The following is a 16181-nucleotide window of genomic DNA, read 5'->3' as shown; positions in this document are numbered from 1 at the left end:
TAATTTTATTTGCCATCTCAATGTAGGTGTTGGACTTGGAGGCCACACTCAATAAATATAGTTAGATTAAAATTAACTTACCGTAGGATACCGTGCATCCACCCATGCCACACTAAGCGCCCATACCCAAATTTGTAAGATCTAAGGAAATATGCACAGTACATTGATATGTAAAATTGATGACCGGACAAGCGGCCATCCCCCATTTTTTTGCGATTATCTCTTAAATTTTGAGTGGGCGCTTGCCCGGTATTTTACGGTATCTTACCAATGGACAAGTGGAAGCTTGGCAACAACCTTTACAAGTTCAGTTGGGTCTTCGTTTAAAAAAACCCTGAAAACAAAAAAAAAATTTTTTTAAACAGTCTGGTTGAGATATGCATGTCAAAAAATCAATTTTAGGCGAAAACGAATTTTTTTTTTTTTAGCAATTTTGACGGTGCGAGACTCTGTTTAGTTGGTAGTCACCTCCTTTCCACTTGTTTTTTCTCTCGGAATTTCGGGCACATGGAGGAGCGGTGAATCGGCTTCGCCTTCACGTTGAGGTGGAAAGAGCGAATGACCATTCCATGACGTCACAGACTTTGCACGCAGAATTTCAAATAAATCTCTCGCCACCGAAATCACTTTAAAAAAACTTTTTTTTTTTTGCGTAATATATTTTGTTTTACTTGCATGTCCCAACCAGGCTGTTAAGAAAAGTTTTTTTTTTCTTGTCAGGGGCCCTTTAAGCTTGCTGCAAAAGTGCAAGGAGAAACTACTTGATATTGGATTTGAAAATATTTGGCCAAAATCCCTATTCACTCGAATTAACGTCAAACTCAAGATCCACTATTTGCACATGCCTAAATATTTCTAAATAATCTAGGGGAGTACAAATATTAGAAATTTTGAATATAATTTTTCTATTCGAATCTTGTTCAATTTGGTAATTGCATATTGAAAGAACTAAGAATATTTGGGCAATTAGCTCGCAATTTGTGTCCAGGCGTGCTCTGAACATTCAGGGGTCTCTAAAAAAAATTTGTTTTTTACACATATTTTATATTTGGTTCAACATCACGAGTCATTTTTCCTTACTCTTCATATCCAACTCGTGTTAAAAAAATTGTAGTGTAGATGCACTTCTAATTTAAGTGCCATGTGGAGAACTTTGTGATGAGGCAGATTCATTTCCTTGCCTGCAGAGAGTCTGAAATGACGCTAGGCCCAATGCCGGACCTGGGCCTCTTTGAGACGAGTCGGCTGGCCTGGCCCATGCTGCCCCAGTACCACCCCAAGCAGCTCATGGAGCTGCTGGGCTTCGGAAAGATCCGCAGGGTCAAGGCCATCCTCAGCCACCTGGTCCGCTGCGTCTCCAAGACGGGACAGGTGAGTTCGCTGTTGTGCCAAAATGCAAATTGACGTAGCGCGACCGCGCATGAAGGGTGACTAACTTCTTTTGCGAGAGTAAGAGATGTCGGACATGTTGAATTTCCCGGCGGTTCCCAAATTTCCGTCGATGCGTCTTATAAAATGGCACTACTTGCATTAATCTCTTTTGGAAGGATGAACCTCAACTGCGCAAGACGTTGGCTATATTGAAATTTTTACTATGCTGCCGCCTGCCTTCTGTAAACTAAAGTGGTAGCTAAGGGCAGCCTGTAAGACTCTGGGGACTTGAGCGATTCTGGGGACCTGAGGGAATCAGTTCTAGGGAATCCGTGGAACATAGGGAACTAAGGGAATTTGGAGATTTTAGGGAATCTGGGAATTTCATGAAATCTGGGTATTTAGGGAATGGGGAAATTTCAGAAAAAGTGTGAAATTAGGAAATATGAAGATTTAGGGAATCTGGGGATTCTAGGTAATTTGTGAAGACGAAGAGATTGGCAGCCATGTATATGGAGCAAAGAAAAGTGGACACAATTATAGACCCTTTAAAAAATGGGCTTCTTTTCAGCACTTCGTTTATATCCTGCACTTGACAAGACTGATTCTGTTACACTTTCTGTAGCATTATGCTGTATGGTGTCAGTAAGTGTCTCTGACCGGTGTGTTTACTGCTTAGTAAAAAGTGGTTCCTCGATTTCCGCCTGGTGACGCGATGGAAGTGTAGTGCTGTCGCCGGCTGTGATCCTGGCAGTGTCGCAACAGCTGCGACGACAGCGACACTCACGTTCGCTCGTGCTTTTCGCGAGCATTTCTACGACCCACCGCCAGGATTGCAACATCCGACAGCATGACACTCTGGCTGGTCACTTCGGGACCACTTTCGACGTGTCGGTGGGACAGGACGCCGTACACACCGCTTGTAGGCACGTTTCGGGCACCGTAGTTGTGGTGTCATCGACGACGCGCCGAACGCTCTGCGAGATGGGTCCTTTGGTCATTTGGAGAGCAGGCTCCGAGCGGCGGGGCAGGCGGAGGAGCCGACGGTGGGATAGCCGAGGGTGCCGCCGAAGAAGAGGCGGTCGAGGACAGCATGCGAGGGTGGTCGCGCTCGCGCACCCTGTCCCTGGCCGCGCCCGCCACCGGACCGTCGGGGACCCACAGTCCGAAGGACGGCGGCAACGTGGTGCCCGAAGAGCTGCAACTGGACTACGTGGAGATCCAGTCGATCCCACCGCTGCCCCTCTTTGCGCTGCTGGCAGCGGACAAGCAGACGGCGCAGCTGGCGGCGCTCGGGCGGATGGACATCTCGCCCGGCGCAGACGCCACAGAGGTGGCCTCGCCGCAGGAACAGGTACGGTTGCCTTGGGGACTTCTGGTGCATGGATGCCAGCTTTTGGGCTGCGATTACCTCGGGTCGCACAATTTAAAACGTGCTCTGTGCCGCCAGGGTGTGTGAAAATGTGATAGCCGAGGGCAGCCTGTAAGAAATCTGGGGACCTGGAGAAATCAGAAATTTAGAAAATCTGGGGAGTTTTGAAAACGTGGGAAATATAGGGAGTCTGGATTTTAGGCAATTTGGGGATTTAGTTGAATTTGGGTATTTAGGGAATGTGGGAATTTTAGAGTCTAAATTTAAGTAATCTGTGAATTTGGGGAATCTGGGAATTTTAGGGAATTTGTGAAGACGAAGAGATTGGCAGCAATGTAAATGGTGCAAAGAAAATTGGACATCATCAGAGACCCTTTCGTTTACAACTCCTTGTAACACTGAATTCGAGCGCAGCTCTTGAGGAGGAGGAGGAGGTGGGAAGGGTACTGAGGGGAGGGTATACCCGTCCTCTCTCCTCTTCACCTCGTGATCCTGCCTGCTACTTTTCCTTCCCACTCCTCCTTCACCTCCTCCTCTCCTCATCCTTCAACCTCCTACCCTCATCTCCTCTTCCTCCCTCCTCCCCCTCCTCCTCCTCAAAGGGGGGGGGTCACACGACCTCACAGTCATGACGCCGACGCCGCTCAAGCCGGAAACGGGTGCCTAAAAGCTGCACTCTAAAATGGGCTTTTTTTCAGCACTTCGTTGATATCCTGCACTTGACAAGAGTGCTTGTTACCCTTTCTATAGCATTCTACAGCACCTTCTGTCTTCACACATTATTAATAAGTTTGGCCATGTCGGTCCACTTCATTTTAACCTGTCACATTGAAGTCGTGATATTTACTTCTCTTTGGTATTCTATTGATATTTACATCGGATAATAAATTTGCAATTGTCCGAGTCGACTGTATTCTTCCACGTAGGTCATGGAATTTCATAAAAACGCTCGAGAGGAACCTCTAAAATTGCTCGAATTTGTGGAACCTTTGGCTATAGGGGATAGTGCACTGATAAGAGCCTCGTCATTTCTTCATTCAGCATGACTACAGCACATTGTTTGAGAGTGCACCGAAGAAGGACAAGTCCCTGGAAGACTTCCTTCAGGAGGAGGATGCTCAGCCCAAGGCCAAACCGTTACGAGACCGCCACAAGTCTGCACCTGACAAGAACCCGAACCATTTTGGAATGCGCCAGGTGAGAGTGCGAGTTTCCTTCTACTTCCTTTAATGCGTAGGTTGCATTTATGGGGTTGGCTCTCGCAATACCTCCTAAAAGACAAGGCCCGCCAATGCCGTCATTGTTAGCTGATGCCCGAATCGCCCCAAGTGGCAAACATGCCGAAGCTCGGCAAGAGATAGGCAGACACGTCCGTGTTGGTGTCGCCGCTTGTTCTCGAGGACTTCATGGTGCTATGTGACGCTGAGGACTAGTTTGGGAGCTCTGGCAACCTGTGCAAATACTCTGGGGAACGCCTTGGTTGCTAGGAGCCTAGCTTGCGAACCCACGGCCTGAGTGTTGAAGAAATTTTAGACACGCAAGGTTACGATGATGTTGGAGGTACCCAATGTTTGGTTCTCTCCAGGCTCGTCTGCTCACCCAGCTGCTGACGCACTGCCACCTCCCGGGCCTGTCGAGCGTGGACCAAATGCACCTGCTCGCTCTGGCCGACACCATCGCCTCCTTCCACGCCACCCTTGCCGACCGCTTCGACTCCGAGATTGTCCACAGTGGGTGTCGCCGCTTTTACTCTAGAGTAGCCTTGTCAGCATGCCCAGAGAGGTCCGACGTTCATTTCGAGATGAACTGCAGTATTCATTAAGTGTTGGTCGCAGCGGGTTGACCCTGTTAAGTGCGCTTCTTATCGGGCGTGGGTGCACTGCAGAGATGTACTCCTGTCAGTCGGCTGTTACTTATGACTCGGATATGCATTAGACGTGGCAGCGGTGAACGTTGTTTGTATAACCTTTTGTTTTAATTTTTTTTTTTCCAGCTGTGCCAAAGGAGAGCGTTCGGCAGAACTATGAAATGGACATTCAGGCCACTCCTGGTGAGTTTCAAAGAAAACCCGTGTCAAATCACCTACATTATTGTAAATGTCTCGAAGAAAGCTTTGATAAAATATTGTGATCTTTAATGCAGTTGTGGGTGACTTGAGGTGAGACACTACCCAGAAAAAAAGATTAATTTCTGCAAAAACAGTTGATTTTTAAAAATTCTATATTTATATCCACCAGCATCTAGAGAGTATTCCCAGAAAGTGTCATTCGTTTACACTCCATAGTTATATTCTTTATAAATTATTTTCGGTGTGCTAATGCTAAAGAAAAAATAGAGGTTCGAGCATTTTGAGCTTGTTTTTCTCCATTCCACTTTTTGGCATAAATTTCACTTGAAAACTATCATTCAGTAATGGGACAAAAGGAAAGGCTCACTCATTGTTTTTCCTAACTGGAATTTAACGGGCAATGCAACTGTGGCTGTGCTTGTTTACTTTGTGGATGTCTTTTATAAAAGAATTTAAGATTTTGTTGATAACATAAAAGGCAACAAATTTATTAAAATTTTCAGCGAGATGTTAGCATAAAGTAAATTATTTTATGGAAATTTTGTTTTCACAGTTGCACTCTCTAAGCATTCTGGATTTTGGGCGTTACATTAGGTTTCTAACAATAGTTTTCTTAAACAATGTCAGTGTGTTGCTGATAAAAATGGCTATAATCTTTTTTACAATGCATGTACAGGGATAAAACTTTGCACTGCATTCTGCCTTGCAACTGCCAGTATATGCCGTAAATTTCATTCATATTAGGACAAAGGTTCAGAAGATGACTCTTTTGCGTAGCCCTTTCTTAAACAACACGGGAATCTTCTTGCTTGATGCAGGAGAAATGATGACCTCAAGCTCATGAGAGCAAATAAAGGGTTACTAACGCATTTTTCTACATCTTCTTTTCATGGTGCGAATGCAATCTAAGTGCCTTAGGCATCCTAGAAAAACCAAAGTGACAATCATGTGTAGACTTTTTTCCTATTAAAAACGCAACCAAACATTGCATTACACCTTTCTTTAGATACATCTCGACAGAAAAACGGCCGTGTTGAGACGTCTGGTTGCGTTTTTTATGAGAAAAAAAGGTTATGCACATTTGTAGTTACGAGTTTTCTTTGATGCTTACGGTGCATAGATTGAGAGAGGAACTTGAAAACTGATTTAGTACCTCTTTAAAGGCGGACATAGAATATGTCCGCCTTCTTTTTTGTTGGGCTGTTGTATGTCTGGACCGACCTGATAATCAATGCCACTGAAGTGATATCTTTTGCGCCACTTCTTTTTGTTTGCTTCACTGCCTTGCGGCGGCAAACTAAAGAGGAGTATCGTGCCGTCGCGTAAAGCTCTTTCTCGTTTTGACGACCAATCTGCCTGTCACTGAAGCCGTTTGCACCACTCCTGCGTCGTCTTTTCACCATGGCCCAGGGCCCCGCCCGGCCAAACTACGGGTACTGAAATGTGCCTTCAACTGGTGTGTTTACCGTTCTGTCCCATTCACGCATTGAGAGTGGTCCCAAATTGGCGACAGATTCTGTCGCAGGGGCCAGCGTGCCATGCCGACAGATGTCGCGATCCTGGTGGTTAATTGTAGAAATGCCGGTGAAAAAGGCAAGCAAACACGAGAGTCGCTGCCGTCGCGGCGTCTCATCTTGCGTCTGCTTTGGTTTCCGTCGACCGTCTGGCTGCAGGGTGATGTTCAGTGGAAGAGGCGTCTGCCGCATGCGGCTCTGCTGTGTCTTGCAACAGCACGACACTGTCATACTGTTGCCATGACATGGCGGCAGCATAACAAGTGTCGTGTGACAGCATGACACTTTTACGATGTCATCAGGCGGAAATCGAGGGATCACTTTTGAGGACGCGGTAAATGCATCGGGTGGAATTCGAAGGACCACTTTTGAGGATGCGGTAAACACGCCAATCGGAGCCATGTTCCCAGCGCCATAGCTGAAGGCAACTCCACCGGTTATTCCCAAGACTCCCTGGACGACTGTGGGCTGCGCTACTTCTTGGCGGTGCGCCACCACACGTACCTGGTGCGGTGCCTGCCGCTGGCGCACCGGGCCCAGCTTCAGCGCCAGGGCCTGGGCTCCCACAACCTGGTTTGGGCCTTTCACTCGGAGACCCAGGAGGAACTTGTGCAGCTGATCCCCAGCCTGCAGAAGCCCACCCTACGCTGGGCCGAGCTGAGGGAGCTCGGCCTCGGCTGGTGGATACGCTCCAACCAGCTGCTCCGCAGAATCGTTGAGAAGGTCTCAGTTTTATTTATTTTCAATTTCTTTGGCCCGTCCCGGCACATTGTTAAGCTTTGTTCTCTTCTGATGTATTTTGGCGATTCTTTGATGGGAAAGGATTGTGCACACTTCGAGATTGTTTGCATAATGCCTGCAGCGCAATCCCATCATCTAAATTTTGAGCACCGTCGATTCCAGGCATGCCTCGTTTTGTTACCACCAAGAAATTTAAAGAGAATGTTGGTAGTGTATTTCACTAAGTATCTATCTTCGAAAAAAAAAGAAAGAAGCTTGTAGAAAGGTCCCACGGAAGTTTCTTTTCTAGTTCTAGCCTACCTGCGGTTATAAGTGACTTTGAACTTGAGCGCTTCTGGTTGTTGCTCTTTTTGAACAAGAAAGGGTGCTTAGAGCCTAGTGGTGCCTGTTTGAGTGGGATTTACGGCATTTACGAGGTCCCAAATACATTTCTTTTCTCAAAGTAACGTTTGTAACTCCGTGAAACACTTAATTTTAAGCGTGCCAGAGGCATGTTTAACACTCAAAACCTGCCCAAGGCCTTTGTTTTTTTAATACTGTTTTGCAAGAACAGGAAGACTGCTTATATATATATATATATAATAGTGCCTTGAATAGACTCAGACGAAATGCTTTGCAGTGACATTGCACCCCTGTCGGTAGGTTGGAGTCGCCGCTGAGGCATCTGTGATCTGACGGCGACTTAGTTTTGTAGAAGGCGTCATGAGACTGAGATTTTGGTTACATATGAAGTAAACTCCCCATAATTTACATTAAACTATAAAGATTTTTGCTAGGATGTGCCAGATGCCCTTCGTTCCTCTGGCACTTAAACCATAACATTTGCTTTAAAGCACTGGACTGTTTGAGAAAGAAGATCAGAAAGATCTGCTAAAAGTGGAACAGACACCACTCTGCAAAATCCGGCTTCACTGAGTCATGGTCACCTATCTGGGGTATTGGTAGAGGATGTCCACTTGCTGGGTCCCTGGGCACGTCAGACGCAAAGCAGAAGCCCGAGTCTATGGAGCTCGCCGATTGGACTCTGGTGACGCCGCCGCTGTGCTCTTGTCACCAGAGTCCAATCGACGTACTCCGCCAACTTTCAGCTCCAATGGTGTGTTCGACGAGTCTAGAGCCCCTGGTCTGTTACGTGTGTCGATAAGACAGTACAGTAAACCCTCGTCAACTCGAAGAAACTGGAAACAAATTTGAGATAAGCGGAATTTCAAGACCAGCAAAGAAGCAAATATTTTTTTTGTACCAATCGCACCTTGTGCAAATGGAACCCTTCTAACAATCGCGTCACTGGACTTGACACTTGCTCACACGGCACCGTGGGGAGAACAAAACGACTGCAACAAACAAACAACACTCATGCAATGAGACGGCAGAACTGGGAAGCAAGGATGCAAAAGTGAAGACGATAACATTGAGAGTGAGGGAAAGGGAAACAGTGGGTCCCGAACCCTCCGCTTGCCAATCCAAGATTTGGGAGAAAAAAGGAAAAAAGGAAGACGAGAAACATCCTTGAGGTGCATGCTGCTCCGCACGTTGTCACGTGCATGAACATGGAACTTTTTGTTTTGTTTTGTTTTGCACGTTGTTGTGCACACAACAATGAAAACTTTTTTTTTTGGATTAGTGGTGGTTTGTTAGTTAATGTTTGGGCCACTGTGTTTATTGTTTGCTGTGCCCAAACTTTTTAAATTTTTCTTCACAAGATTTCGAAATGTCTGAGGACCCTTCTAAAAACTAGTGATGGACCGAATCTGTCGAACTTCAGATTCAGCGAAGTCCGGCACTTACCAAACTTTTGAAGGAGAGTTCAGCAAAGATTCAACAAACATTGTGCACGCGTGCGAACGCGACTGTGCGAGGGGGTTGATGGGGCCACGGCATTGCAAATGGACGCTGTGTGGTGGTGCGGTTACCATCGTAGAGTGTAGTACTACCAGTGGTTACGGCGAGGTGCGGAGTATATGGTAACTGCGTTTGTCAGACTTTGTGAGTGTGAATTTCACAAACTCCGGTTATATGCGTTTGTTTAATACATAAGTAAATGGCGCAGCGAGGTGCACACTTTGTCGCAGGTTGAGAGAGTCTGAAGACCCTGGTAACAGCCGTTCTCCTCCGCGAATGAAACTTGATGGGTGCGAGCGGGTTTCGGTGGTTGGACTTCGTACGAGAGTTCTTATATGCGTAGTCACATTATATAGCTGAGCGTAGCCGCGAGATGCTAGCAACACATATCAGGTTCTTTTCAATACTTTGTGCCTCAAGAACAGAAGATCGGCCAGGAATCGATGCGGCCCACTGCGCAAGTACGTTCTGGATAATGTGATATTACATTGATCTTTCCAGTGATGCAACGAGGTAGTTCCAACATTGACTGACTAGTACTTCAAAGCACTCCTCACAATTATAGCAATCCTGTTTTTGGCTCACAAGTACGGTTTGTGCCAAAACAAAATAATATTGCTTTTTAATCAGCGTTATTTCACGGTTTTCATCTATCTATATAAAACTAAACGTGAAACTGTCATGCTCGACGTTGCACATCCGACATTCCTAGCTTTTCCCGTCCTCCTAAACATCCGCATCTGTCCTAACATAAGAAACCAGCATTTTAAAAGCTAAGAACGAGGCATTGTGAATCTGGGACGCACACTTCCATGCAAAGCTGGCGTCAAGTTACTGAAATCGAAAAACATGCATAGTATTTACAATAATATTGTTAGTGTCACGAATGACGACAGATGAGGTGATGAATCACTAAATAAGGAGGCAAACTTATGCCCAAACAAAGTATAATTGAACGGGAAGAACAGCCGTAGCGGCAGGATTGAGTGCAGGTGAAAACTGATTTGTACGGTGCGGCAAAGCTTCGTATAAGCTTCCATGGGAGCCTTGAATATTTTGCCTCAATCCTTTTCGAACCATGCACTCTGAACATGAATAGGCTAAACAGTTCTCCAACCTTCTTGAATGTTCTATTTTCATAAAGAGAGATAAAACGACACGCAGTGCCGGGAATCGAACCAGAGCCACCTGCGTGTGAACCAAACGAGCTGCTGACTCTGCTACATAAGCGTGAAGCATTATCTCTTTTGGGGAAGGCTTAGTAACCGTTGCATTCATTTTCGCGCACAAAACAATGACTCACAGAGAAAGTAAGAACCCTGTGTTACCACCTTTATTTTAACAATGTACAGCGCTGATGAGGCCACAAAACCTAAACTCGCGATTCGTGACTGTGCCCGCTACTACCCGACCTTGTTGTCACACCACTTCTGCAAAAAGTCACCGTAAATTTGCCAGTAAACACACAGATATGACACTGATAAAATTTATCTTGCAGAGTATCACCTTATTTAGTAAGAAATGTGTCAATGTGCATTAAAAAAGCCTAAAAACTTTTTCACCCAAAAACCAAAATATCAACTTTTAAGCTTGGCAGTGAGGTATTTTTGCCGAATCTTTGTGGAATCTTTAGTAAAGTTTGGCAAAACTTCGGCTTTACTGAATCTCAAGGTTCGGCTCTGAATTTTCGATTTGGCAAAAGTTTGGCCCATCACTACTGAAAACCTTTAGAGACAAGCTATGAGTAAATACATTATGCCTATGGGAGTTCATTCCACGACAAGAAAATCTTTCGACCTAACCAATATTTTGGAATGGCCGAGTTCGTGGGATCACCGTACCTCTGTGTCTTTGTTGACGATGTGAACCCCAATGCAACCCTTTGTTTTTGCCCCAGCTGGCAAAGAGCTCGTTCCAAGCCCACTCCAACCCACTGGACGCCGCCCTCTTTTACATGGCTCTCAAGAAGAAAAACATTTTGGCCGGGCTGTTCAGGTGAGACCCGCTAATGTTGTCATTTGAACACACAGAATGTGTCATGGGGCTGGTTCGTATTAGTTTTCTTGCTGCAAGCTTCCTGTAACGGAAGAGCATCACTCGAAAAAGGGTTGAACACGGGTGAAACACAAGTCGCTGCCAGTATGCTCGTTTCCAACCTGCTTTGTGATGGGCTTTGTTAGGAACGTGGCAAATACAGCACTAGGGCTTTCCTATCTGGGATGTGCCAAGCAGGCATGCTTGCACGTTTGGTGGGAGTGTGTGGAGGATGTGAGGGGAAGAGAATGCAGCACGTGTTGCGGGGGAAACAGGGAGTCGCGGAATAGAGGGGTCAAAGCTGGGGTGTGGCTGCAAGAGAAATTATTAATAGGGCCATGCGAATATTCAAACTTTTGAGTAGTAGTTTCAAATATGCAATTCGCTTTGAGGTGAATCGTGATATTTGTGCTTTTCGAGGTGTTGACCACGTCGGGTCAGTCCTGCTGAGTGCGCTTCTCGCCGGGTACTTTTGCACTGCGGGGAAGTGACACTCTTGAAGCTCGCGAGCTCTGCAGGTGTTGCTTCTCCGCAATGCACAGGTGCTCGGTGAGGAGCACACTCCATGGGGCTAATCGGCCACGATTATGCGAGAGTAGATGTTGGGCAGCTATGTCTCAACAGCCTGCATTCATAATTCATGCGTGTTCTTTTTTTCTCATATTTGAATTTGAAGAAAGAATATTTACACGTAGGTAGAGAGCAGATTTGGAAATACCCTTGATTAGGATAGCTGCGACAAATTTGTAGTTTACATGCCAGTTTACGAATGTAGTTATACTACAATTAAGTGAGCTTAGAAGTGGACAAGTGAAAGCTCGGGAACAACCTCCACAAAATCAGCTTGATTTTCGTTTAGGCTGTAAGGTCGCTCGATAATAATCGCCTCTCGATCGGTCTGTGCTTCGCTCGTCTCCCAAGGAGTGGCACAACACAATGAGAAGACAGACACAATGAGAAGAAGGAGGTTTACTTTACTTCCCGGTTGCCCATCCTCAAGAGCCGGCACTCCGGGCCCGCCGACCCTGGTTGTCGCCCATCGTTCAGAGCTCGCGGTCGGAGTTGGTGTCCTGGCCTGCATATCGTCCTCCCCATGCCAGTGCTGCATAGGCTAGCTGTTCCGGGCTATCGCTCGGTGTGGAACCACTCTGGGATCGTCGTGGCCCGGGCCGGCCTGGCCAGGGCTCGCTGTTCTCGCCATTCTCAATTTGAACCTCGCTGGGGGACCACTCCGGGGATTGCCACGGGCCAGACCGGCTTTGTCGTTCCCACCGGCCCCAGCCTTGCGCAGCACACTCCGTCACTCGCCAGCTCGTGTCTCCTCGGCCCACCGCTTCTCACATGCTCCCCGCCCAGTCGTCTTCCACCCCCGTCTCCCACAAAGCACGGTACATTAGCAGAAAGCTTGGGGAAACCATTCGATATTCAATTTGAAAATATTCGCCCAAGACCACCCTTCGCTTTGAATTCGGTTCAAACTCAAAATCCACTATTCACACGTCGCCAGAAATTAACTGCAATTTTTTCCTGCTGGGGCACTAGCTTTTACAGGCGTTTCTTTTGGAGACTCCATAGGCCTGTTTCTCTTGGCCAGGGGGTGCGAGTGCGTCCTCAAGGTGTGCCCTCGTAATGCTGGCTGTAGCGCTTTCTGGACGTGACCATGAAGGCAGCACCATAGCATATGATAATGCGCGTGCCACGTTTGAATGTGGGCCTTTGTCGGTGCCTGTTCATGTGCACTAACGGAGTGCCTAAAGAAATAAAACGGCCTCTGTGCTCTCTCGAAATCTCAAGGATGCATCCTTTTCGGCTGTTTTGCTTCTTCTGTTTTCTTTCGCAGCGCCCGTGAGCAATGGAAGGGAGCGTAACGACATGCAATCGAAACGCGCTCTAAAAGTATCACATTTTTCTCGCCAGAGGTGCTGCTCGAAACAAGAGAGCTACTGGCCTATGCGCGGCAATGTTCGCGCCGTTGAGGCACAAAATGCATGCCAAGTTCCTTTGTGCGGCATCATTGCAAAGCGAGAGACAATACATACTGTGTTATGGCCTCCTTTACTGCAGTAATGCAAGAAAGGGTCAACATTTTTTCTCGTTGTTGTTGCAGGTCGGTGAGCGACAAGCGGATGTCGGACTTCTTCCAGAACAACTTCGTTCAGGACCGCTGGCGAAAGGCCGCCCTCAAGAATGCGTACGTCCTTCTCGGGAAGCAACAGTTCGAACACGCCGCTGCCTTTTTTCTCCTGGCCGGCTCCGTCAAGGACGCCGTTCAGGTGAGACCTCTCGCTCCTATTTGTACTTTACGGGTGAGCATACTTCCACAACGGCGGGTCGGTTCATTGGGAAACCCCAACTGGGGAAGTCGGGCTTCTGGCAGAGAAATGGGGTGCGTGCATGCGTGTGTTTGTGTGCCAATGAGAGACTGAACGCATGCGCGCACGTATGCGTGCATACGCGCGTGCCGTTTGCACATGTGTTTGTGTATGCACGTGCGTTCCGTCTCGTGTGACTCGGCAGCCCCGACAGTTGCGTCCTTCCGACTCCTCTCGCGGACACACCAACTTTCCCGAGCTCGCCTCATGTGTGTTTGGGGACGCAGCTGGCAAACTGGCACAGAACGGCACGGGGTGCGCGATTTACACGAACGTACAAGGTGTACAAGTAGATACGGTAGCTACGAGTGGTGTGCACGACCGTCCAAGCAAACAAACTTGCACTCCTTACGACTAAAATGCCGAAAGTTTGTAGCGGGTCCGAAGAATGCGACCTTCGGTTACAGCGTGCCGAGGAGGCTGGTTTCGTAGACAGGCACAGGAGCGGAATAAAAAAAAGGAGAAACGAAAACGGCGTGAGAATCTTCGTAATCGTGCTCGGGAAGAGGCCCAGAAACGACGACGCCACAACGATGGCAAGTTACTCAAATGCCGACTTCCCGTCGCTACGGCACGTGTCACGCCGTAGCCTAAATGCACTCGGATTCGTTTATTTTTTTAGGCCGAAAGCCTTGTATGTCTCAGCGTTCAGTCGACCTTCAAAGCCCTTGAGCAAAAACACGTCGAGACACAAGAGGTATGAAAACTGGCGACACGAGAGGTACCAAAACCCACGGTTCGCCACTGGACCACGAGATGGCGTTGCTTGTGCCAAAATTGGTGGAGGCGCTATATTCCTCCAAAACGAAATTTCGCGAGGGGTGTGCGAATACCAAATACTGTAAAACCCTTTATTTTCGCGGCCCCTATTTTTCGTGAATCGGTCACAGATGACATAATCGCGACCACTAAATTTCGCAAATTCCAGATGCCTGCATTGAAAATCCTAAGGACCGAAATTTTCGTGCGCCCTTAAATTTCGCGAATTCTTCAATTCGTGAAATTCTCGAAAATTGAGGGCTCGCGAACATTAAGGGTTTTACAGTAGTAGTTATCAAATCGAATACCCAATCGAATTAAGTAAAAAAAGTTGAATATTGAATTGAATATTGAATAGAATCTTGAATAGTGATTTTATTGGAAGGAATTTTTCAAAGTGTGCTGTTAATGAGATTATTATATGTGGAGATTATGTGCTTGGTGCAGAATATGCATCTCGTAAGGAACAAAAGCTCAAATATATAAAAGTTCTGAAAAAAAAAAAATGACCGCATCTCTACGTGGTGAATGATGTTGACTGGGGCGAAGCTCTGGTGGTGCTGATACGCTGAGCCGCAGCATGCCGAGCTTTTCGTTCGTTTTCATCCATGTCAGAAAGAGAATGTGTTGTAGGAAACGTGGTTATATACGCATTTCAGCATTTGACCGCAGCGCCCTCTCCTGTATAGACGTTGAGCAGCTACATGTTACGTTTCATCCATGACGTCCCCAGCTCTTGAGTTACTACCACATCTCAGAGCCCCCTACTTGTCCCGCAGTCGTGGCCGAGTGGTTAAGGCGATAGACTAGAAGTCCATTGGGGTCTCCCCGCACAGGTTCGAATCCTGTCGACTGCGCAAACATTTTTTCTTTTTTTAAGAAGGCAGATGGGATGGCAATCGGTGTGAGCACGGACGCCGGATGGACAAGGCTGGACCCTAAGGAGCTTCACCCCTAAAAATAATGTGGTTAGGTGGCGCAAATCACCGTCTAACTGCCGCTATGCATCCATTCCTCTGTCCGTCTATCCTGTTTTAGAGAGCCTAGATCTAAAAGAGGGAGCAAGTAAAACTGAAACCACAGAAATGGCTCCAGCGCAGATTTGTTGTAAGTGCGCATGTGTTGTGTAGTCGCGCGGGAAGAAGGCGAGCAAACGAAAGAGCGACGACGCCTGCCCAATCGACGCTTACGTCCTTTCGTCGCCTTCTCGCAGTTCGTAATTCAAATGCGGCTATCGAACAGTTGGAAACCCTTTCAAATCTAGGCACACTATTTTTCCGTTCCATTTCATTCCAAATCAGAATTTGTGGCTTGCAGTTCCGAAAGAATGACCGAAACGATGACGACAACTCGGCTGGTTAAAAAGTTAACGTAGTTTACTTTTTGTGATCTTGCAGTCGCCAATTTTTGTGAGTGTGGCAAGTGTGTTCTACATCGGCGCTTCAATTTGAAACGAGGGGCTTTACTCGTGAAAAGAGTTAGGCATGGCGTGGAATTCCGGCCTCCCAACAATTCCTCTCTGGAAGCGGCGCAAACGGGATGTTTTGGTTGTGATTCAAGGTTAAATTGCGTCACGATCATGAGTAAATCTGGGTGCTATAAAGTTTGTGGCGTTCGTTGCCTTTCTTTTTCTAACTTGTGCATTAGATTTTTGTGCAATGGTAGGACCAAGAGGTGTTTCTCGCATATTGATAGACGTGCTGCGCTGCGAAGTTCTACAGAACAAACGCGTGACTAAAAAATTGAAAATGAAAAGGATGAGTTTACATTGAGATGAGGAGAAACACAACGAACACAAATGGGCGCAGACTAACAACTGTTTATTCTTTTCTTTTTCCTCCTTTTCAGGAGGAAAAAGCTAGCCCAAACCCAAGTCCAAGCTTTATTAATTTCTCGCATGGTTTGTTGAACATCACGACGCTAACATCGAGACAAAAAACTGCTCTTTTGTCAGCTCCGCGCTGACCGCACGTCTTTGGCTGAATATTATGAATATTCGAGTGACCGAATACTAGGAATTCGATTCATGAAGAGTATTATTCGGGAACTTGCTATTCGATTTGAATTTGTATATTCGAGTATTTGCACACCCCTTTCTTTCGCTCTTG

General features: G+C 46.8%; 1 protein-coding gene across 1 annotated transcript in view; it reads left to right on the top strand.

The window, feature by feature from the left end:
- The window catches only part of LOC8036137 (dmX-like protein 2), a 131716-nt gene that overhangs the window by 53055 nt on the left and 62480 nt on the right, over positions 1–16181 (top strand). The window contains exons 26-33 of the mRNA XM_029983147.4: positions 1188–1371; positions 2384–2725; positions 3785–3940; positions 4329–4473; positions 4737–4793; positions 6774–7048; positions 10806–10903; positions 13050–13215. Coding sequence (XP_029839007.3) covers positions 1188–1371; positions 2384–2725; positions 3785–3940; positions 4329–4473; positions 4737–4793; positions 6774–7048; positions 10806–10903; positions 13050–13215 — 1423 coding nt within the window. The remainder of the gene's footprint in view (positions 1–1187; positions 1372–2383; positions 2726–3784; positions 3941–4328; positions 4474–4736; positions 4794–6773; positions 7049–10805; positions 10904–13049; positions 13216–16181) is intronic.

The sequence above is a fragment of the Ixodes scapularis genome, unplaced genomic scaffold (assembly GCF_016920785.2).
Source record: "Ixodes scapularis isolate PalLabHiFi unplaced genomic scaffold, ASM1692078v2 PGA_scaffold11__112_contigs__length_91849675, whole genome shotgun sequence".
In the NCBI taxonomy this organism is placed as follows: Eukaryota; Metazoa; Arthropoda; class Arachnida; order Ixodida; family Ixodidae; genus Ixodes; species Ixodes scapularis.
The sequence above is the reverse complement of the archived record's forward strand: the minus strand, read 5'-3'. Positions and strand labels throughout refer to the sequence as shown.